The 23408-nt window shown below is 41.6% G+C and overlaps 1 protein-coding gene across 3 annotated transcripts in view; it reads left to right on the forward strand.

Moving 5' to 3' along the window:
* The window catches only part of LOC124619496 (protein croquemort-like), a 267151-nt gene extending 246144 nt beyond the window's left edge, over nucleotides 1-21007 (forward strand). For all 3 annotated transcript variants that reach the window (XM_047145912.1, XM_047145911.1, XM_047145910.1), the window contains one exon: nucleotides 17623-21007. In XM_047145912.1, the coding sequence (XP_047001868.1) occupies nucleotides 17623-17767 (145 nt within the window). In that variant the 3' untranslated portion in view covers nucleotides 17768-21007. The remainder of the gene's footprint in view (nucleotides 1-17622) is intronic.
* The last annotated feature ends 2401 nt before the right edge of the window (nucleotides 21008-23408 follow it).

Consider the following 23408-nt stretch of genomic DNA (forward strand, 5'->3'; position numbering starts at 1 on the left):
CCATATTGATTTTTACAGAGATGTTCATTTTCCAAAAAAGTCATAACTCTTGAGCATAAAACATGTTCCGTAATTCTATTACGCAACGATATAGGTCTATAATTGTGTCGATCTGTCTTACGGCCTTTCCTAAAAACGGGAATGACCTGCGCTTTTTTCCAGTCGTTAGGCACCTTTCGTTGCTCAAGCGATCTACAATAAATTACTGCTAGAAGGGGAGCACGCTCTTTCGCATTATCTTTATAGAGTCTTACAGGTATCTCATCTGGTCCTGGTGCCTTTCCACTACTAAGCGATTGTAGCTGCTTTTCAATTCTGCGATGCTTATCTCAATATCTGCCGTAATGACGTTCGTACGACGATTGAAAGGAGGGACAGTGTTACGATCTTCCGCGGGGAAACAACTTCGGAAGATAGAATTCAGTATTTCGGCCTTCTCTCTGTCCTCATCCGTTTCGGAGCCGGTGTGCTCGCTGAAATGATTTTGACCAATTTACTGATTTTACATACGACGAAAATCTCGCAGGTTTTTTACTCAAATCCGTTGACAACGTCTTACTTTCAAAACAATTGAACGCTTCTCTCATTGCTATCCTTACGCTTTTCTTTCAGCTTTTGTTTGTCAGCTAGGTTTTCACTTCTCTTGAATCTCAGACGAAGTGATCTTTGTTTGCGTAGCGCTTTTCTAACGCGGCTGTTAAACCACGGTGGTTCTTTTCCATCCCTTAAAGCCTTACTCGGAACGTACTTGTCTAGGGCACATTGAAGAGGCCTCTGAATTTTTTCCATTTGTTCTCCACATCTTCGTCCTCATCACCGAATATTTGATCCTGACTGCCGAGATATTCTGAAATTTGTATCATGTCACCCTTGCTGAACAAATATATCTTCGTACCTTTCTTAATATTCATTTTAGGCCCCGTCATCATTGACACTGTCATAGCCTTATGATCACTGATACCTTCCTCTGATTCGATAAGTTCGGGTCTGTTTGTTGACAGGAGGTCTAAGACGCTACCCTCAGATGTGGTGGATGTTGCCGACCACTGTAACACCTGAGTATCACGGAGTCAGTTCATAGACACAACTACGGTATATGGGCAAATATAGTCCCGTTGATAAATGGCACCACGATACTGTGGCACGAGAGAGAAGGCGTAAGGACGAACGACGTCGGAAACATACTGTTGTGACGTCAAAGTGCCCTCAGTGACTACCAGCTATGGCCTGAAGTCACAACATCCGATGCCTGCCCACACTATGGCGCCACGAGTAACACCGCCGAGCCTCGCCAGAGCACTGGAAGAGCGGCACCTCACGCCATGTCGCCGCCATATGCCCCGATAATTGTGCAGGGCCGCGATTCATCGCTGAACACAGTGCGACGTCATCCACGAGCAGTCCCCGCTGCCAGGTGACGCCACCATTCCAAATGCTGCCGTTTGTATCCTGAACGACAGTGAAAAGCAAATACCTGTTGTGTGTGTTCAGCACGGTAACTCAGATAATCTTTACAAAAAATGTTGTTACAATTAAAAAGATCCACTCTGTGACATTGTTTCAGAACTCCAACTGTTGCAACAAAAACTGATCGGGGACAGGTTTGAAGTTAGTTTAGATGCGGAAAAATGCTTTCCTTATGGAATATTAATACTTATACCTGTTCACTTACATATGTGGGTGCATAGAGGAGAGGCAGTCAGTTGTTGTGTCCGACAAACGCTGCGCTGGAATATCTTCTGAGGTACATTGTATACAGAAAGGCTTTCAGTCACCAGTGACTCTTTCGCTTGTTTCTAAACCATAGACAGTCACGAAGAAAATGTAATCAGCAGCAGCGTGGAACATATTTCTATCCCTTTACGCTCTTGCGTCCTCTCTCTCTCTCTCTCTCTCTCTCTCTCTGCGTCACGTCTTGGTCCCACGTTACTTCACAGACTAGGACGACGCAGTTAACTGCAGAATCCCAAGACGTTCAGTTCCCACACATACAGGTCAGTGTCTGGCATTGTTCTGCTGATTACGAGTCAGCAGTTGTCGGTAAGCAGCATGGCGTAAGACGCTGTCACTCGGGTGTCGCTTCTCCCTGTCTGTGCTTTCCACACATTTCTGCCCTCGTCGATTCTGGTACCTGGCCACGTTGGGATACAGGGTAACGACATAGCTGATAAAGTTGCCGAGGAAGCATGTTGGGGTGGTGCTGTACATCAGTGTCCCATCCCGTTGCACGCCATTATCTCACTTTCTGACAGATGCATCATGCGCCAGTGTGAGACTGACTGGTTGCAGGTGTCGGACAACAATCTGCGTTCACTCAAACCGACCACAAAAGCTTGGCGGATTTCGTATCAGCCTCGCCGCTGAAAGGTTGTTTTGCTTAGCAGACTGCGCATCGGGCATAGCCCTTTCACACGTGGCTTCCTCCTCCGGGGGAAGTTTGCGGCGTGCCGCTTTCAGTTCAGCGTATTGTGGCTACGTGTGTCCTGTATACTGATAGCCGCCCGGAGTGGCCGAGCGGTTCTAGGCGCTACAGTCTGGAAGCGAGCGCTACGGTCGCAGGTTCGAATCCTGCCTCGGGCATGGATGTGTGTGATGTCCTTAGTTTAGTTAGGTTTAAGTAGTTCTGTGTTCTAGGGGACTAATGACCTCAGCAGTTGAGTCCCATAGTGCTCAGAGCCATTTGAACCATTTGTATACTGATAATAGGGCAGCCCTTGATCTCGCTGGAGATCTGCCCACCGTCCTCGTAGATACCGATACCAGTATAATAATAATAATAATAATAATAATAATAATACATCACAGCCAATACAGATTAAGCGTGGAATATACCAAGGAGACTCATTAAGTCCTTTCTGGTTCTGTCTTGCTCTGAACCCACTATCCAACATGCTAAATAATACAAATTATGGATATAATATTACTGGAACATACCCACACAAAATCACACATTTGCTATACATGGATGATCTAAAACTACTGGCAGCACCCAATCAACAACTCAACCAATTACTAAAGATAACAGAAGTATTCAGCAATGATATAAATATTGCTTTTGGAACAGACAAATGTAAGAAAAATAGCATAGTCAAGGGAAAACACACTAAACAAGAAGATTACATATTGAATAACCACAGTGACTCCATAGAAGCGATGGAAAAAACAGATGCCTATAAATATCTAGGATACAGACAAAAAATAGGAATAGATAATACAAATATTAAAGAAGAACTAAAAGAAAAATATAGACAAAGACTATCAAAAATACTGAAAACAGAATTGACAGCAAGAAACAAGACAAAAGCTATAAATACTTATGCTATACCAATATTGACTTACTCATTTGAAGTAGTGAAATGGAGTAACACAGACCTAGAAGCACTCAATACACTTACACGCTCACAATGCCACAAATATAGAATACATCACATACATTCAGCAACAGAAAGATTCACATTAAGCAGAAAGGAAGGAGGAAGGGGATTCATCGACATAAAAAACCTACATTATGGACAGGTAGACAATTTAAGAAAATTCTTTCTAGAACGAGAAGAAACTAGCAAAATACACAAAGCAATCACTCATATAAATACATCGGCTACACCACTGCAATTTCATAACCACTTCTACAACCCTTTAGATCACATACCATCAACAGATACGAAGAAAGAAATAATAATAATGATGTCGTGTGACTAGGGCCATCCGTCGGATAGATCTTTTGCCTGGTACAGGTCTTTCGGGGGGGGGGGGGGGGAGGAGAATAAATGATTTAATAAGAATAATTTTTTTGCCGGCGTATTGGCCTACCTATACTGCAAAAGAAATGGTGGTTCCTCTCCGGAGCACACGCTAGTACAACAAATTTACACAAAAAATTGATTCACTGATAAGAGATGCGAGCTGTACAAAAAGTAAATGTTATTACATGGAAGTATAATTTATATCGTGTATAGTTTTACAGAACTTACACTCAATTACATCCAGCGTACAATGGCGCCTGTCATGAATACAATAATCGAAGACAAGAGTCATTAACACGATACAATCTCTTTGGTCTTTTTCATTGACCAACACAGATACAATAAAGAACGTTCGATATAATTGTCTTTAGTTCCACATAAATTTCTTTCTCTTCAAAATGTTAATGTTTGTTGCACAGAACACATCGCACTTTAACACTTCTAGCGTCACATTACGAATTATTCATCTGAATGCAAAAACTGTATTTGTATTTTTAATAAATATATGTGGCGTTCCACCACACCCCCTCTCCTTTTATGGGTATATGGATCTTACCGCTAAAGCGATTCTTTCCAGACAGTAAGTGATGTGTGTGCTACGTTTGGTTGAAATAGGTGTAGCGGGTTAGGAGGAGTTGTGATACATACACACATACGTACGTAAGTACTTAAGTGCATTCATTTTTATAATATATGCCGATATTATTTCTGCTGCTCGTCATCGCTTCCGTTTTTATTCGGTTTCCTCTATGTGTATACTCCGTGCTCAGTAGATAGTTCATTTTGTTCAATAAGTCCTGCAATTCTTTGTCGCTTCCACTGAGAATGGGAATCTCACCAGTGAATATAGTCATTGACATCTTTTCGCGCTGAATTGTCCAACCCCTGATGATATCTTTCATTTCTGTCATTGTTTCTTCGATGTTCAGGTTGAACAGTGTGGTAGAAAGGCTTCATTCTTACTTTACACCCTTTTTAATCCATTTCGTTCATATTCTAACATTCTTCTTATTGCTCCTTCTTAATGCTTGTAGATATTGTATATTACCTGTCTTTCATTCTGCTTTTCTCCTATTTTTTCTCATAGTTTCGAACTTGGACCTTTTTACAATTTCCAACCTTTTTCCTGGGTCGAAAAGTCCTATGACGTCCTCTTAGCTCTTGCTTCCCTTCTAAAGCGCAACGTTAGAACTGCCTCTGGTGCCAGTCCATTATCGAAAGCCAAAATGATCATATAACAAGTCGTCAGCATTCTTTCCTTCTGTCCATTACGAGCCACACCAAAAGAAAATTAAACAGCACTGTTGCTGCGCGGAGAAGGTGTGCAAGAACACACTTCGAATGGATTTCGGTCAAAGGTGTCTAGTCCTATTTACGAGGAGTAAAGGACTTTCCCGACGCCTAATGATCATGGTAGGAGAATGTGGAGGGAGCCATGCAGGCAGTCCTACGGATTCGGTACGCGGTGGGTCAGTATGCCGTATCTTTCTTAATACGCAACGCAAGCCGGACGGCACTCGGCGCTATCGAGGGTAATTTGAAGGCTGCGCACTTGAAATCTGGCATTTTTTTTGTTTTGTTGTTCTTATTTGATAGTGAAATCATTTTGTACTTTCGTAAGGCATATTTTTCATTGCTAATTTCTCTTGAATCTTAGCTCACACACATTCAGGTGGTCCAAAGCTCTTGAGCAGTAGAATAAGGGGAAATGAATCGTACTACTTGTCACTCAGTCTTAGATTACCGCAAAGGTGGACTCCGGTTTGAGCCGTAACTTCTGATTATAGGAAATAGTATATGTCACTATTAAAGTAAAACCAGTGCTTTAAATAGCAGGAATTGTCAGTGCGTAACCATATTTTTGACTATGGGCCAACCGATACGAGGCGTCAGTTGGTAATTATTGCCTGTCGATCAACAAAATAGCTAACTAATGACTTGAGAGCAGGACCGTGGTGTCCCGACACGGAGGAGAGGATGCAACGAATGTGGAGTAAGCCCGAGAGGTTAAATTGCCAACAAAAGTGGGAACACCGATGAACAGCTTTCTCACACTTAATGTCTCGATTTGAGTTGCGGCGGCCAGCTGCTGCTAGAAGCTTCTTTATGGAACTAGTAGGGCGTAGCAAGGAGGGACGTCCGCAAGCGTGCACCCAATGAGAACGGCACCCGCCTCTGGTACGTAAACACATATATCAGCAGCAACAGGCGGCGCATGCGTGTATGCTCCACTGCGCAGTGACCTTGGCAAAGTGCAGCGTGCTAACGGAACCTGCCACTACCGGCCGAGCAATTACAGGCATAAATAGTTTCCCCTCGGGGCTGTAGCCAATAACGAACTACGTTGTTCATGCATAGCATACTTCATTGCTGGAACAGAAAATGCAGGCCACCATTTAACTGTTTCCCCTTGCTTCTCTCTCTTGGAATTTTGACTACTGCTGACGACAGGATATGAGTAAGGTTTTGAAATATGTAAACATTGAAAAAATTTATATTTTACCATCTAAGTCTTGTAGAAGATTGTACGGCGATTTATTCATTCTATTCCGCACCATTGTTGACAGTTTTTTACCATATTGTCATCACATCGCTGTCCACCTCAACTTCTAGGATGTTAACCATAAATAGAGACACTGGGGTGTTAAACACCCCAACAAATTTAATTTTTTCTATAGTTTGGTCAAACCTTAATTTCAGTTGGTACCATTGCCTACAGCCACTGTCATTGTTTATCCCGCTTTCTCTGAGTCACCAGCTTTTATTGTTTTTCGCCTGGGATGTCGTACACACCAGTCTGTCCTTTACGTACTCGTAGTGGGGTTTTAAACACCCCCATGCGTCTGTTACGTAACACCATTCTTATAGTGCGTTTAGTGTAATTTTCGTGATAATATGGCTTCAGGAAGTAATAGTAAAGAGACTTGCTCATGGACGAGGACAGCGATAGTGTTGAGGATATTTTTTGTGGTGGTGATGATACAGAAGAAGATCCAGACTTTGTGTTCGAAGAAGTGACTTTTCTGACGAAGAAATCGCCAATGAAGAAACTGACCCAGAACCACCACAAAATGAAAGTAACAGAAACTTAGTGCATGGACTTGCGAATGCTTCAGTGCCACTTGCAAGAGTTAGAAATGAAGCTGCTCACGTTGGAAGAAATGGACGTAGATGGAGTGTTCAGGAACCTGAGCGACGAGGCCGAACACTAGCGAGAAATTTGGTCACACACTTGACTGGAGTGAAAGGACTTGGAATTTACTAATAGATAATGCAATCTTAGACGAAGTTGTACTAAGAACAAATAAAGAAATAGAATGAAAAATCCAAGAAATTAATACAAAACAAAGCTATTACGGGATTGTAACCAAAGAAGAACTTTTGGCATTTTTAGTTTTACTTTATTTGTCCGGGATACAACGAGTTTGTCATGCCAAATTTAGAAGAACTGTGGTCTGTTGCTTTTGGATCATATATTTACTGCTCAACTACGTCTTTCAACCGTTTCAAATTTATAGCATCACGCCTACGATTTGATGACAAAGCCACAAGACAAGAAAGGCAATCGACAGACAGATTTGCAGCAATACGTGGTATTTGGGGAAAAATTTGTAGAAAATTGTAAATCCTTCTATATACCGTCAGAGAACGTAACAACTGTGTCTGAGCCAGACCACTGAACTAATCGTAATATAACAGTTCATAATTGGTTCAGTTCTGCGCCTTTATTCCACTATATGCTTCAAGATCATAAATTAACTACGGTGGGATCCTTGAGGTCAAATAAAACAGAAAACCAGAGGGAACGTCTTAATTTGCTTTTGATAATGACAAGATGGTGGTTTCATATTCCCCAAAACCTAACAAAAATGTTTTGTTGTCTTCTACGCATCTCAGCCAAGAGATTGATGAAACCACGCAAAAACCAGAAGTTATTTTATCATTCATCAAAAAGAGGGACGGATTCATTTGATCAATTATGTCATTTATACACAGTTAGCTATTAAGAAAGTGGTATGGAGTGATGGACCAATGTGGTATAAATGCCATGGTCCTTTACAATTTGCAGCCACAAAACACAAAGATGAAGAGACGTAAGTTCTTAATGGGATTAACACTGTCAATGATAAAACCATATATCCAAGCAAAATTGGAAGTTATTACACTCAGGCGAAGTATCTTCAACTCAATTTGTGAATACTGGGTGTGCAAAACAATGAAGCAGTGATTCGCCCACAAGATGATGGACCAGGTCTTCAGAGTCGATGTAACTTCTGCCCCAGAAATAAACACAGAAAAACAAAGACATCTATTTGCCGCGCGGGATTAGCCGAGCAGTCTCAGGCGCTGCAGTCGTGGACTGTGCGTCTGGTCCCGGCGGATATTAGTCCTCGTGTGTGTGTGTGTGTGTGTGTGTGTGTGTGTGTGTGTGTGTGATAATTTAGGTTTAGTGTGTAAGCTTAGGGACTGATGACCTTAGCAGTTAAGTCCCATAAGATTTCACACACTTTTGAACATTTTTGAACATGGATTTCCTGCAAAAGGTATACGTGTGACGAACATCGTGTCAAAGTCTGCTAAGGGTAGAAGAACTGAAAATGTAGGATGATTATTGTCCAGGATGAGCCACACTATTGTTTATACTTTGAATTTGGTGTTTTTTATGTAAATATACTCCATATTTCATACTTTTATTGATTTATTATTGCCCTAAATCAATTACAAAAAATCCTAAATTTACCATGTACATATTGTACAGAATAGTACACTAAAGGGTTTATTATATAATAATACATAGAGTATTACTTACCATCTAATAATTTTATACACACACACAACAATAACCTACAGACAATAAATATGCGGGTAAAGTTATATGTACTTATATGACAACATACCTTTAAAATTGGGGTGTTAAACACCCTGGAGTGTCTGCTGTGTTACCATCTAGTAAGTGTGTCTCACTAGTTGAGGACGTCTTGTTCTGCATTCTCGGTGATAAGTCAGATGACTCACAGATGATGAAACCGTCACCCTCCCTTCCCTCCCCTCCCCCCCCTTCACACACACACACACACACACACACACACACACACACACACACACAAACTCACTCACTCTATAATGTCTGGATGCCTAGACTTGTTGCTCTAATTTAATGATTTCGTGGTCTCATTAAGTGCAACCTTTCTTCATCAATATCAGGGTTCAATTAAACTCGAGAGTCCACGATTTCCAAAAGGATTTTGACACAGTACCACACAAGCGGATTATAGCGAAACTGCGTTGTTATGGAATATCATCTGATTTATGTGACTGGATTCGTGATTTCCTGTCAGAGAAGTCGCAGTACGTAGTAATTGACGGAAAATCATCGAGTAAAACAGACGTAATTTCTGGCGTTCGCCAAGGTAGTGTTATAGACCCTCTGCTGTTCCTTAATTTTTAACATTTTTACGCAGCGACAGCAACTGATACTGTTTATATAAGAATATACAGCCTACAGTTGCAGGTTAACTTTACCGTTTACCCAGGTTTCAACGTTAGTAATAACGTCTTCTTCAGAACATAAAATAGTATTTAAATGTTTGCCTAAAACAGGCCATGTCCTAAGTCAACTTTATAAATCTTGAGGCATAACCATAAGGTTTTGTCACTTCTATTAACAAACTGTAGAGTCTCTAGTCACACGACGAGGCCCATACAACGGACTTAAAAGTGAATCTGCTACAGTTTGTCAATAGAAGTAACAAAACCCTATGGTTATGCCTCAAGATTTATAAAGTTGACTTAGGACATCCTCTGCTGTTCCTCGTCCATGTAAACGATTTAGGAGACAATCTGAGCAGCCGCCTTGGGTTGTTTGCAGATGATGCTGTCGTTTATCATCTAGCAAACTCACCAGAACATCAAAACAAACTGAAAAACGATTTGGAAAAGATATCTGAATGGTGCGAAAAGTGGCTAATGACGTGTGGCGTCATCCACACGAATGCTAAAGGGAATCCGTTAAACTTCGGTTACACGATATATCAGTCTAGTCCAAAGGCCGTAAATGCAACTAAATACCTAGGGATTAAAATTCTGAGCAATTTAAACTGGAAAGAACACACAGAAAATTGTTGTGGGGAAGGCAAACCAAAGATTGCTTTTTATTCGCAGAACACTTAGAAAATATAATAAATCTACTAAAGAGACTGCCTACACTACGCTTGTCGGCCCTTTTTTTACAATACTGCTGCGCGGTCTGGGATTCTTACCAGACAATTAAGAGTACATCGAGAAAGCACAAAGTAGAGCGTCACGTTTGTATCGTCGCGAAATACGGAAGTGAGTGTCACGGACATGATACAGTGTTTGGGATGGAAGCCATTTAAACAAAGGCGTTTTTCGTTACGCAGGAACCTTCTTACGTAATTTCAGTCACCAACTTTCTCCACCGAATGTGAAAAATATTTTGTTGACGCCGACCTCCATAGGGAGAAATGATCATCATAGTAAAAAAAGTGGAATCAGAGCTCGGTCGGTAAGATAAACGTGTTCATTCTTTCCGTACGCTGTTAGAGTGGAATAATAGAGATCAATTGGGAAGATGGTTCGATAAACCCTCTGCCAGGCACTTATGTGTGATGTGCAGAGTATCCATGTAGGTCTAGCTGGAATGATATTTCTAATAATGTTCCTCACTTAAAAGATGCGAAACGAAATCAAGCGAAAATGTAGGAAGTGAACATATATGAAGATTGTTCCGCGATATCTGTCCTTTAACTACGTGCTTAAGCTGGTCGCGCCATATTATCATTGAAAATACCAGCGGTAGATGCAGTGACCTTTGTTTCATAACGACGAACAGCGGAAACACTACTACTATGACCTATGAGGCTGTGGTACAGATAACACTATCACAATTTTTCGTTTAAACTTTTATTCTCTTCATGGACTCGTAACGACACATAGGAAGCACGTAATCAGTTTCTAAATTTAGCTGTATACATCATCTGGGCTAATGTAATCCCGTAATACGTGTAGGAAACGATGTTAGGAAAAATCCTGAAGGATTGACCGAGATAGAGATTTTTATGCGAAAATCTCTCTTCCGTACATGCAAGCAGAGATCTATGGAAATATACTGACTACCTCCGTGGCTACGTATTTGTGAGCGTTCGACCTCAAATACCTGCGTACAGATACTTGCAAATGTCTGCCTGTTGTGACTTACTCCAGAGACGGGTTGTGTACACTTTGCGTCTTGTGGCCAGTTTACACGAGTTGTATTTGTTTGTGTTGGCATACAGTCAGTGCACTAACTTTTCGCGGGTTATTCCACAATATTTGTTCTGTGCTATGTATTTCCGACCTTTGTTTTCTCAGTTCGGCTGCCATCTGTTCTGCTGCAGAGCACGATGAACGCATCACGGACGTTCCTGAGCTCACGAAACGATCGAACCTGTAGTCATGTGCGAGGCATCTGTGGATCTAATACTCCTTTAATGTTGAATTGGCAGTAAATATCTTAATACTATCTTTAGTTGGTCTAGTGTTTATGCAGTGATAGGATAAATCAGAATCCTCTCCATGTATTAAAATTATCATTAATTGCGATCTGTTGTCATTGCACGGGGAATGTGCCCTTGCTATAATTTTCCTGCAGTTGTGACACCTCTTTGACTTAAGGCGAGGCGAGGTCGTGTTTTTAGCCTTGCTTCCTCAGTAAAAGTCCAAAATGCCGAAAGGTGTTCTTAATTAAACTAGGCTTGAGGGAAGACTTCATTTACACCAGACTGCTAATTCATATGATTACAAATTACTTTCTAGAGTATGGCCATTCTCCAGTACAGGGTCTTCTCATACGTATCGAACAAAATCAAAATTACATGCATAACTGTGCGTGGCGTGCAGTTTTTTGTTACATACTTCGGAGGGTCACGTGTCTACATACATTTGTGTGCTGGAGAGGGATCACGCACTAGAAAGTACCTGGTGCTCACTCCAACAAACAGCCTGGTGAAAATGATGGTGTTTCTTTTTAATTAATAGAGTCTGTTGATATCCGTCCAGAACAGCTCAAAACCACACGTTCGTAACTTTCCCTCTTGAGGCGTTCAAATAATCGTATTGGCGCGATTGAGACTTTTGAATAAAAAATGGCTCTGAGCACTATGGGACTTAACATCTTAGGTCATCAGTCCCCTAGAACTTAGAACTACTTAAACCTAACTAACCTAAGGACATCACACACATCCATGCCCAAGGCAGGATTCGAACCTGCGACCGTAGCAGTCCCGCGGTTCCGGACGGCAGCGCCTACAACCGCACGGCCACCGCGGCCGGCAGACTTTTGAATATTCAGTTCCTAAACTAGTGCAAGAGAGGGAAGCTAGAAGTAAGTAGAACCGGGTCCTGCTAACTGGGAGCAGATCTGCTGAATGCAGTACTGGCTGTGCCTAATTATCTTTTTCTTTCCGCGCGGACTACCGAGCGACAGGTGTTTTGAAACCAGGAGCATTGAGCATTGAACATTGAGCATTGTGCATTGTTGTTGCGGAGGTGAGAATTTTGGCTTTGCTAGAGTTTAGTTCCTAATTTTCGGCCCGCCTCATGCATGTGTTCATCACTTCCAGACGGTAACTGTGGTATCTTAGAAAACAAATTTGCGTTTGGGGTACAGCGTCCACCACAAAAGAAAACAGGGATATTGTGTTTACTTTGATTTTCATCTGTTCCGCTTCCAGAGGTCGTGATGTTGAAGCATCCAAAAGCTCTACTGTTGCTTGGTTTCTCACAGCTCCAACTGTCCCCAATTATACTGATACTGAAAAGAAATGAGATGTTCCCACATTCTGTCACGTCCGCAGCAGCAGAATATTGTGAAAAACGGTTTACTTAATCAAGTACATAGACCTAAACAACGGTTCAGTACCACCGAACAGGAAATAAAGAAAATGGTAGCTGAAGGATTCAAGAAATCGTTCAAAAAATGATCGAAAAGGCCTGTAAAAGAGAGAGCTAGACGCGAATCTCATCACCACCACCTTTGCCTCCCTAAGAAAGAAATTAGTTTATTTTGGATCCCCCATTAGCACAGCACGTGGAGTGATCATCGCAACTTTTGTTAAATGTTTGATCATTTGTTACACTTCCGTTGTTCCTCCGGGTCTTTATGGAAAATAGCTGCAAACTGGTATCCATTAACGCTGTTATGCAACACTGTACGTCGTCGCACTCCCTCAGTGGTTCTGTCTGTAGTGTATCACGCTTTGTCGGTCCGTGTGATTTCGATAAAACAGTTGCCAACGTACTATTGGTTACGTGGACGACCAGGGTAAGTAGTATTACTAGCCCCACAATGACTTGTGAACACGGAGAGGGGTCGTATCTGGATCCAATCATTGCGCCAGTTACCAGACAACTACTAAAAGTGAAACTTCCTGGCAGATTAAAACTATGTGCCCGACCGAGACTCGAACTCGGGACCTTTGCCTTTTGCGGGCAAGTGCTCTACCATCTGAGCTACCGAAGCACGACTCACGCCCGGTACTCACAGCATTACTTGTGCCAGTACCTCGTCTCCTACCTTCCAAACTTTACAGAAGCTCTCCTGCGAACCTTGCAGAACTAGGCCTCCTGAAAGAAAGGATATTGCGGAGACATGGCTTAGCCACCGCCTAGGGGATGTTTCAAGAATGAGATTTCCACTCTGCAGCGGAGTGTGCACTGATATCAAACCGAAGCGGGCGTGAGTCGTGCTTCTGTAGCTCAGATGGTAGAGCACTTGCCCGTCAAAGGCAAAGGTCCCGAGTTCGAGTCTCGGTCGGGCACACAGTTTTAATCTGCCAGGAAGTTTCATATCAGCGCACACTCCGCTGCAGAGTGGAAATCTCATTCTGAAACTACTAAAAGTCCTGAGACGCTCTTCGGATCTGGCACCTAATACAATTTTCATCTGTGAAATAGTTTTTTCCATAAAACATACCAAATGGTACTTGCCCTTCGGATGTTAAGAGGATCCACCTGTAGACGTCAGAGTCAGTTCTCACGCAGGCGGCAGGGAGGCAAGCTTGTACCACTGTCGATAGGACCACAACTAGCAAAGCACTGCGCTTTACAAACCGATCTTCGTTTGAATAATGTTTCACATTTTAATCACATTTTTCTCTAGGAAAAATTATGCTTTCTAGGCAGCTAGCAACTATGCAACGAAATTGCTCAAATAAGGTGCCAAAACAAAAAACAAAAAATGCGACCAAGATCATTAGTGTAAGAAGGTCTTCCAAATCTCCCCAGAGCGCCGGCAATTGTTTCTTTGAAATATGTGGCAAGTAGTAGCAATGTGCTATACGGTCTTGTCATATCCGTTGCAATGTCTGACGAAAATTCCAAACGCAGGTGTCGCAGTGACTAGCACCTTTTCGCAGAGCCGCAGTGTGGGCGTCAGCAAGAGCTGCGCAGACATCCGTCTTATATAATTGGCCTCGGTCACTTGTCGGCCCTGCCATAGGCGTTACTTCTCGAGTATTACGTAACAGCGATCGGTGCGCTTTCAGAAGCGTTGACTAAAACATGACCTCTCTGCAATACCTGTCACTAAATCTTGCTGTCGTAAGACTACAGTTTTGCCTTATACGAAAATGAAAATAAATACGTAATAAAATAATAGGCCGCCAATATCACCTCGCAAATCGCGCGCTGCAATTCAGTCGCAATTACGTACAGCAGTTTGCTCCATTCACGAAATGGGAAGAAAATAAGTTATCAGTAAAATCGACCGCATTGCTGTTGGGGTCGTTCTAAGTTTCACGGTTGACGTCCTATTTCCAGATAAAACAGATGAAAAAGAACCAGTGAGAGGGGCGTCAAGTTATCTCTCTCCAAATTGGACAAAACAACTTGATTAGACTCAGAATCGGAGCGATGCATTGAATACCTACCGATGCTCTGCTTTCGGAATCAGCGTAGATATTGCACGATTCTAAATTGGACTCCATTCGGCTAATCATATGCTCGGAATATCCAAACTTAGAGCCCCCAAGTATAAAGGAAGTCAGTAGATCGTATAAAAATTATTCCAAACTAACTGTTGCTTCTGTTTCTAAGGTAAAAATGTGCTGTTCTAAACTGGTCTTTCTACTCAAGAGGAACGAATCTTAACTGTCAAATTCCGAGGACGAATTAGGAATTCTTGCTTTTGTCGGTGACTCGCTTCACGTACTAGAGAACGCAATTTTTTGTTGTGTTTACATAGCTTTACGTTCAGAAACATGTGTATCTCTAAGTTGAGACAATCTGTAAACTGTTTTTCATTTGTATTTTTGTTTTGGATAAAACAAATGTTGATAACGGAGTTGTTCCTAGACACGTGCAGTGTGTGAACAATAAAGCGCAAATTGGAGTTCGAACGTATTAAACAAGTCTTCTTTAAGTCAGAGACTCGACATATGACGGATCAACCACTACGATACGAAACAAAATTTTTTTAAAGTTATTGCGTATTATGAAAGTAAAATTACAAAGAACAACCCGGCCACTACAGGTTTCCTGAAGATGTGTTTTGAATGAAGTAATACACACACATTCCTTTATTCAAACGATCGATTGCGGTCATATGCAATTAATTTAACAACTCTTTTTTACTATCGATGGATAAATAAATAAAATAATAAAATCAAAGCTACAATAAATCGTGCTAAAGCGTAATGATACTTGCACGAAGGAAAGCTAAATACCAATAAAAACACAGAGAAAAGTCACTCAGCCGTTTGTCACATAATACTGAAAATCGTGTCTTATCATCGAGAACTGACTGATGAGGTTCGATGTTCCTAAGGAAATTTAGCGACATGTACCCATGTTTCTCATTTAAGATTATTTCTGTGTTTCGTGTGAAAAGTAATAACGCGCCATACTTGATAAGTTCAAACGGATCAGTCTACGGAATTGAGTAACTCTAGCTTATCCAGTGGCGATCCAAATTTCGTAGCCCAAAAGAGGATCGCGCCCTGTCACCAGTCGTCGTCTGTTTGCTGACGGATTAGTCGTACTTCCGTGCCTACAGCGGAGGTCGCCTGCACGCGCGGCACACGAGGGACTAGCAGGCGAGTTTGGTCACAGCGAGACTGCATCGCCACGAGTCGCTTCAGGACAGAGCACACACGTAGCGTTACTGGAAGGCAACCACTGTGGAGTGGCACAGAAGTAGTCAGGCTATGTGGCTGCCATACAATAAAGCAGTGATTGCAATGAACTGGCTGTAATAACAGAGAGTATTTTAAAATGTTACTACTGACTGAAGATTCGTACATTCAGATGAGAGGGGTCTCGACAGACATCAAATCGTTCGCTGGTTATGGGTGTCAAAAGTTTTCAGTGGCCACATTCGAACAAGAACACCACCACTGGAACAGAATCACAAATTAGTTTGCCAGTGATAGTTGCCTGCGTCATTTGTCTCCCAATCCAATTTCGCAGCTTCGTCGTATCACTGCACTCCCCGCTAGTTGCATCTCATTCACCTCGGCAAAAAAGAATTCCAAAGACGAGTACAAACTGGCTGCATCTACGGCAGGCTGACACCAGCCGTTGGTAGGGTTGTGAACACGTGCGCACTGTATAATTCTTGTACAACGGCGAGATCGCTGCGAAGCGGCAGCAATTGATAACACAACTCTCTCTTTGCGTCTTCGCGGTGAGTTCGTGAGTTCACAGCCTTACTGCCTTAACGATGATACAGAACGTGTCATCACTTCTGTCTCTGTGCTGTTCATTTTTGGACCACAACCTACGACCAGCTTAGAGACAGAAGTGATGACACTTTCTGCAGGACCTGACCATCCTTTCGTAGGACAATGCTCAAGCACGAGAATGACGTCATCACAGTCCCAGACGACTGTCACCGTGACTTTTGTGGTGAAGTGGATGATGCCACCCCATGGACTGCCTTTTTTGTTTCCAGCGCAAACTGGTGCACCCAGCTTTCGTCCTCCGTAACGATCCGTGAGAGAAAGGTGTCTCCGTCAGTCTCAAAACGCTCCAATAATTCGGACGAATTGGCCTTTCTTTGAATCTTGTAGCCTTTGTGCATTCGTGAAACCCTTCGTGAGCACTTCTTTGAATATGCGAAAGTCTCGATGATTTGAGACGCACTTCCAATGCTGACCGACAACTGTAGAGCCAATTGTCGAGTTGTGCTGCGCCAGTCGGCACGAATAATGGCATCCGCACGACTGAGCATATCTGGAGCAGTGCCTTTGACAAGACTTCTCGAGCGTGGCTGATCAGGGAGCTCTGTTTCTGCATTTCCTGAGGCTATAACTTTCTTTATCCATCACTCAACTGTACTATCAACTGCAGCGTCGCCATACACTTCACACAAACGTTGATGGTCGTTCACCACGGTTTCTTTTTCTGCACACAGGAATTTAATAGCAGCACGCTGCTTGTAACGTGAGTCGTATGTAGACGCCATTTAGACGCTGCTCTGCATCAGACAGAACGGTTCACAACTTCACCGGCGCACAGAACAAACATCAAATTTGAAGCACCGACGAGGCCGTTTTTCTATGTATATTAATGGCTTTTAAAAAAATGTGTGGCATTACTTACTGAACTACGCTCGTAATAGTGGCATATTCCATTAGTAGAAAAGGTTTCCGCCTTCTTGGACGGAGTAGTCACAAGATCAGTTTCGTCATTCTTGAAGTAATATTAATCCCTATTGATGTTCGCAAGGTGAATAAAAAAAATGTGGATGTAGCATTTCATTCAAGACAGCGATATATAGGACTTCAGCTGTGGTTGCGATTTCCGTCGGCCAGTTTTTGTGCTGCCAGTTATACGTTTTTTTATTATTATTTTAATTGGGCATTTTCTGTGTGGTCGGCAGGTTGTCGAAGAGCGCTGCCGTGTCCGGGGCAGCCCTGGAGGTGTCGCTGCCGCTGATGGACGCGACGGACAAGGCCTCCAGCGAGAAGCTGGAAGTGCAGACCGCCAGGAGCCGACTTGCCAGCTCGTCTTCGTCGTCGACGTAGCCGCGTCCGCCCGGCGGCGCGTCCCCAAGTGATGCTCACTTCCTCCGTCTCCACCAGCACGCGAGGACATTCGCCTGAAACACTGCTGGGTGCTACTCGGGAACCACGTCGGTGCAGCAGCCGCCTACAGCCGGTGCTCCTGAGCTACCGTAGTTATTACCCAGCTGAGAGTGCCATACGACGAACTGGCTACACCAGTTAGTGGTCCGAGCGACTCAACAGTAACCTAGGAGATACGGAACCAGGGTGCTAAAAACCGACAGTGACTCAGAGAGAGACTGAGAAGCAGTTACCACGTCACAGCTGTTAGTGCTGGGCGTTTCGTCGTTGTTGTTTTTTATTTTCTTCACGTTAGGTTGTTATCTTTTTTCGAGAAGTAAACAGATATTCAGTGTACATACCTAATTCACTAGTAATTCGCTGATAAAATTACAAGTATATCGGATAGCAGGGTATATCATTTAAGGGCAGTGTGCAACGATTTGTTAGAATAAAAGTGTTTCACGCGACACAGAAAGTACTGAGGATTCGATTTAGTACAAATGTAATGTTACATTACAGTAATTATCAGTGACTCGATGTAGAAAATTACATTGCAAATAGAGGCAAAATGTGTTGGTGAAAGAACTGTTTGGTAGTGCTTGCAGCTAACGGGCTTGCTCGACAAGCACTCCAATAAAATTATTCCACACTGTCTATCAATTACACCTCTTTCCCCCGTTTCCACGGTCTCGACTTTGACATTTGTGTCTAACCATAAAATATGGCATTTCTTAAGTGTTATTGTTGAATGTTTCGTTATTGGTATTCTGGTGATTGCTGCATTTCCAGCAGATTAGTTGGGTCAGGTTTCCAGTTAACAGTAGAAGTATTGTGGTTCAAGTTCAGGTAGTCCTGTGCAACGATAAGATGACCTTATTTGGATTTACTGTGTGAAACGTTTGTTGTTTTTTCTCATATAATACATAATCTAGTGATACGTACTGAAGTGCGTCTCTCTGTAGTTTCGAACAAAACTGGTGATAACATGCTACATCGTAGAGAACTCAAGCCAATAACTAGCGACAACTATTTAACCTGTTTACAACAGCTAAACTAAGTGGTGCCAAAGACTTGCGGCGTTTTAGTGTTCTACAGCAAAGATACCTGAGAGGATCGAAAAGAACAACTGAATTCTAATCATTGATACTTACTTGGAAAATGTAGTTTTGTAGAGAAATGCCACATTATTTCATATTTTATTCATAAGAAGACTTACTCTTTCAGTAAAGTCTGAATATGTCCATATGCAACACTCCAATTTTTGCTTAAAAAAAGTATATCCTGGCCGTATCAGGTTTTGTTTATTAACACCTTTATAATTACCACTATCAAAAGCAAAATTTACTTTAGTGGTCGGCAACCATCCAAAATTCAGCAATATAAAATTCGCATTTATTTCATAACCGAGTTGCTGTTTTCATATACGTCACGTCTTTTCGACGATTCCGGTATTACGGACTGCTCAGTCATACAGTATTTTATTTAAATCACAAGTAATACAATACAGTAACTGACAACCTTATCTACGCTGTCATTTCTACTCAAAATTAATTTAAACGGCTGAAATCTTCTTGTCATTAGATCATGCCATAATCGGATAAATGTCCTGTATGTCGTACCTGGACCAAATATGTTCTCCATCGTACCTCAAATGGCACCACTTTACTTGAGATAAGAGGACTACAAGGATATATAGTACACAAGGAAAATTTACTTGTAATGGTGCAGCTTATTCCAAAGAAACAATACTAACAGTTACCCCTGAAACCAGAGCCCCCCATACCGTTGTCACCACCCATATAGCCCTGCAAATCGCCAAGCTGTTACGTTACTCTGTATTTCCTGGACGGAAGCCAGGACTAGCAGAGCTGTGGCAAACATCAGAACTTTTAATTAACATTCGACTTGTTAGCACTGCTGAGGTAAACTGATTGCCTTTTGTGTCAGTAACAAACACATTAATTGGTGTGGCACCTGCTTCACTAACTACTTTTCCATACTGAGTGCAGAGACGAAACGGTATCTTTTGTTAGTATTACTTTCCTTTACGTCTCCATACCCTCTAACGCGCAGGAAAGGCCAAAACTTCCTGCTGGTGAATTAAAGTTCTTGTCGAAACCATTTGTACTCACCTTGAAATTCACTGTTTGTCGATGATCGCTACTGAAAAGAGGCCTTACTCTTAAGGCCAGGTAATGGTATAATACAGTACCAACCATTTCCATTTTTAGGCTCTCGTAATTTATTAGGTCTAGTTCAATTCATTAATACTTTTTGCTCTAGATATCACCACTTCAAAATATCCCTTAAAGTTATGATAGCAAAACAGCCATATTCAAAGAGATGATTAATGTAATATGAATACACATGGCACTACCAAAAACTGACTGTAGTATAACATAGGATACCACCCGAAAATGAACTTATGAGAAAATAAAACTGTTGTCAAATTGCTTGTCTTAAATAATACAGAAATAAATGGAATGTGCGTGTGGCTAGGACGTCCCGTCGTGTAGACGTGTCCCCTGGTAAGTCTTTTTAGTTGCCGCCACTACGGCGAGTTGCGTGTCGATGAGGATGAAATGATGAAGAAGACAACACAACACCCACTCCCCAGGCGGAGACAATCTCCGACCCTGCTGCGAATCGAACCAGGGCTCCTCGCATGGCGTTCTACCACGATGACCATTCAGCTATGGAGGCGGGAAATACACAAATAATTGAGACTTATTAAAGTCTCCATTTTATTAGTAAACAAAGCGTACATTCAAATAATAGTTCCTTGTTTACACTACGCTATCTTCCTGTGGATATGCGGAAGTTAACAAAATTCACTTCCATCAGAAAATTGTTTTCCAGTAACATTTCCGCTGCTCAACTGGTAACGAGTTTTCGCCATAAATAATTAAGAAAGAGCTGTCAACGTATGTTCTGAACGTGGTGAAAATTCCATTAATGTTAAACGTCACAGAACAAAATCGATTGCACGTACCATCGTTGTTCGTTTAGTTTCCAAATTGTGTACTTCGAAATTAACAACTCTTGTACAAATAATTTGTAGTTAAGTCTGTTAACTGTTAATGTCCCGTCTGAGAAGTATTCGTCCTGTAATGGTACAGAAATGTATTACTTGTTGTATTTTTAAGAATTTTGAGTGTATTTTGTAAAATGTTAATAAATGATACGTTTAGAAATTGTACAAGTGTGCGTTTATCTTCCAGAAATTCGTTCTACTCATCCATATCACATCAGTTTATTCAGATGTAGACTGTTGGAAGGACATAGTTTGAAATAGTCTGTGAGAAAAAGAAAAAAGGGTGAATGTAAACACCATGCACTAGCTACTTCATTCTCTTGCTGCAGTAACTGGTGTGCCAATTCACATTTAAAACTGATATCGTAAGTCTCAGACTGTTATTTCAGTCGCCCCCTCAGGTGGGGTACAAACGCCGCCCTTTACGAAAACACATACATCTGGATTTTAATTTGTAGCGTTTTTATTACCCTAAAGTAAGGACGGCCTCTCCCGCCAGTTTCTCCACACTCATCATAATGGCGTTGAGGTCTTCATCGTTAGCCTGGCAAGGACCCTCACCAGATACTGCCACCCGTGCCAGATGAATCAAGTTTTTTTTAGAGACTTATTACTCGGCCCTTCCGCCTCCTCCTTTCTTCACACTGACTGGGGATCGGCTAGGGCGCAGTACTTCAATAGCGTTCTAGAAAAGGAAATCTATTAAAAACTGTGGTAAAAACTGAGGTAATTCACTATAAAATTTGTTTTTTCTAAACATGAACTTTAAGATATAACACTTCATTCGTTTTTTGATAAATTAAATAAATTCTAGAGTTTCATACACCTGTGAGTATGATAAGTATGCTGTGCAAAATTCATCGAAGAATCTCACTTACGAAGAAAACTGTACCTATAACAAGTAGTACTGCCATTAGTAAGTGAAAAAATGATGAAATTTCACATGTAAAAACAATCATTTCGTTATGTTTTCAAACTTACACTCCTATGTGTGTGAATTCTGAATCCTTCCTGGTCATGCTGACAGTTTTATGAATTTCCACTGCAATGAGTGTGAATCCTGAACCCTTGCTGCTGTTGCTGACAAAGTTTTATGAAATTTTGTAAAAATATAGACACTGGAAATTTAAATGTCCTGTGGTGCCTCTCCTGCTCCAAGTCGGCCCGTTTGACGTCCTAACCCCCCTTAAGTCCCATAGTGCTCAGAGCCATTTGAACCATTTGTAACAAAAAATCTATTCCCATGAAAGCAAAACTCAGGCTCCACAATATTGTCACTAGACCAGAGTGGCTTCATGTTTGTGAAAGCCTTTCGGTAGATACGGCCAAGAAAAGAGGGAAAGGAGAACAATCAGGAAAATTTTGGGAGTAAAACACGACAGTGGAAAACGTAAAGTAAGTAATAAAAAAGTTTATGAAAAATGGAGCGAATGTTAGATACAGTGAGGAAGTGAAAAACTGTATTCTATGGATACCTAATAAGACTTCATGAAAAAAGAACAAAAAACTATATTTTGACTAAAGTTCAGTCTTGATCACATCATTTATTAACATTTTACAAAATACTCAGTTGACTTCGTAGCAGCTGAAGAGAGCTCCGCCTACCATCCTAAGGGAGCCATGGGTCTGATGATGGTTATGTAAAAATAACCGAAGCCGGTTGCCTATGTCCTTGAAACATAAATGGTGTGATCAAGACTGAACTCTAGTCAAAATATAATAATCTATTGATCACTGTGTTCCAAAAATGTTTACCAAAATTGAACAAAAAGAATTTTGAGAGAAACAAAAAAATCAGTGATGTATATCAAAGAAGTTAAACCAGACCAGAGGGAAATGGAAATAATGGGAGAAGAAATAGGAGAAAGAGGGAAGTTCACAGCAAAAGTAAAAATTTTACAGGGTGTCCAGGAGAAAACGAAGACAGGCGCAATGTTGAAAAAAAAAGAGAAAATTATAGGGAAAGAATGAGAAACTACAGGAAGGAAGGAAGGAAGGAAGGAAGGAACGGAAGGAGTGATTACTTTGTATCATGTGGTCCTCAGTGGGGCACACCAGTAAAAAAAAAAATCCATAATGAATATTATACGCGGAGAGTATCCTCTTATATTCGTATAACAGCGTAGCTTACATTAACTATCAATTGTTACTGCATTGTTTCGTAAAATTTACAAACAGGTAAGAAACTTAGAAAGCGGAACGCCCTGGCAGATTAAAACCGTGTGCCGAACGGGCTCTCGGGCAGAAACCATCGACATTCGCGAATAAGACTTCTTACTAACTGAAGTTTCGCCACGGGAAATACCGGCAGTATTGGACGGGAGACGAGGTGAAGTGTTCTCAGATGTTCCAGTTAAAAGACCACGTTCGAAAAGAAATGTTTTGCATTTAAGATTCTGCATAACCCAATTTTCGTTTTCTTTTCGTTTTATCTGTCTGAGGAGTACGTTAATGCAGATCAGCTTCTTTTCTTCCGGTGTATACCTTTAGCCAAAATTCTTCCATTATGTCACTTTGCAACGTTTTCGCTCTTGCGTCCATGATGTCTTTGTCTGTAATTCGGCC

Source organism: Schistocerca americana, chromosome 6, assembly GCF_021461395.2.
Source record: "Schistocerca americana isolate TAMUIC-IGC-003095 chromosome 6, iqSchAmer2.1, whole genome shotgun sequence".
Taxonomy (NCBI): Eukaryota; Metazoa; Arthropoda; class Insecta; order Orthoptera; family Acrididae; genus Schistocerca; species Schistocerca americana.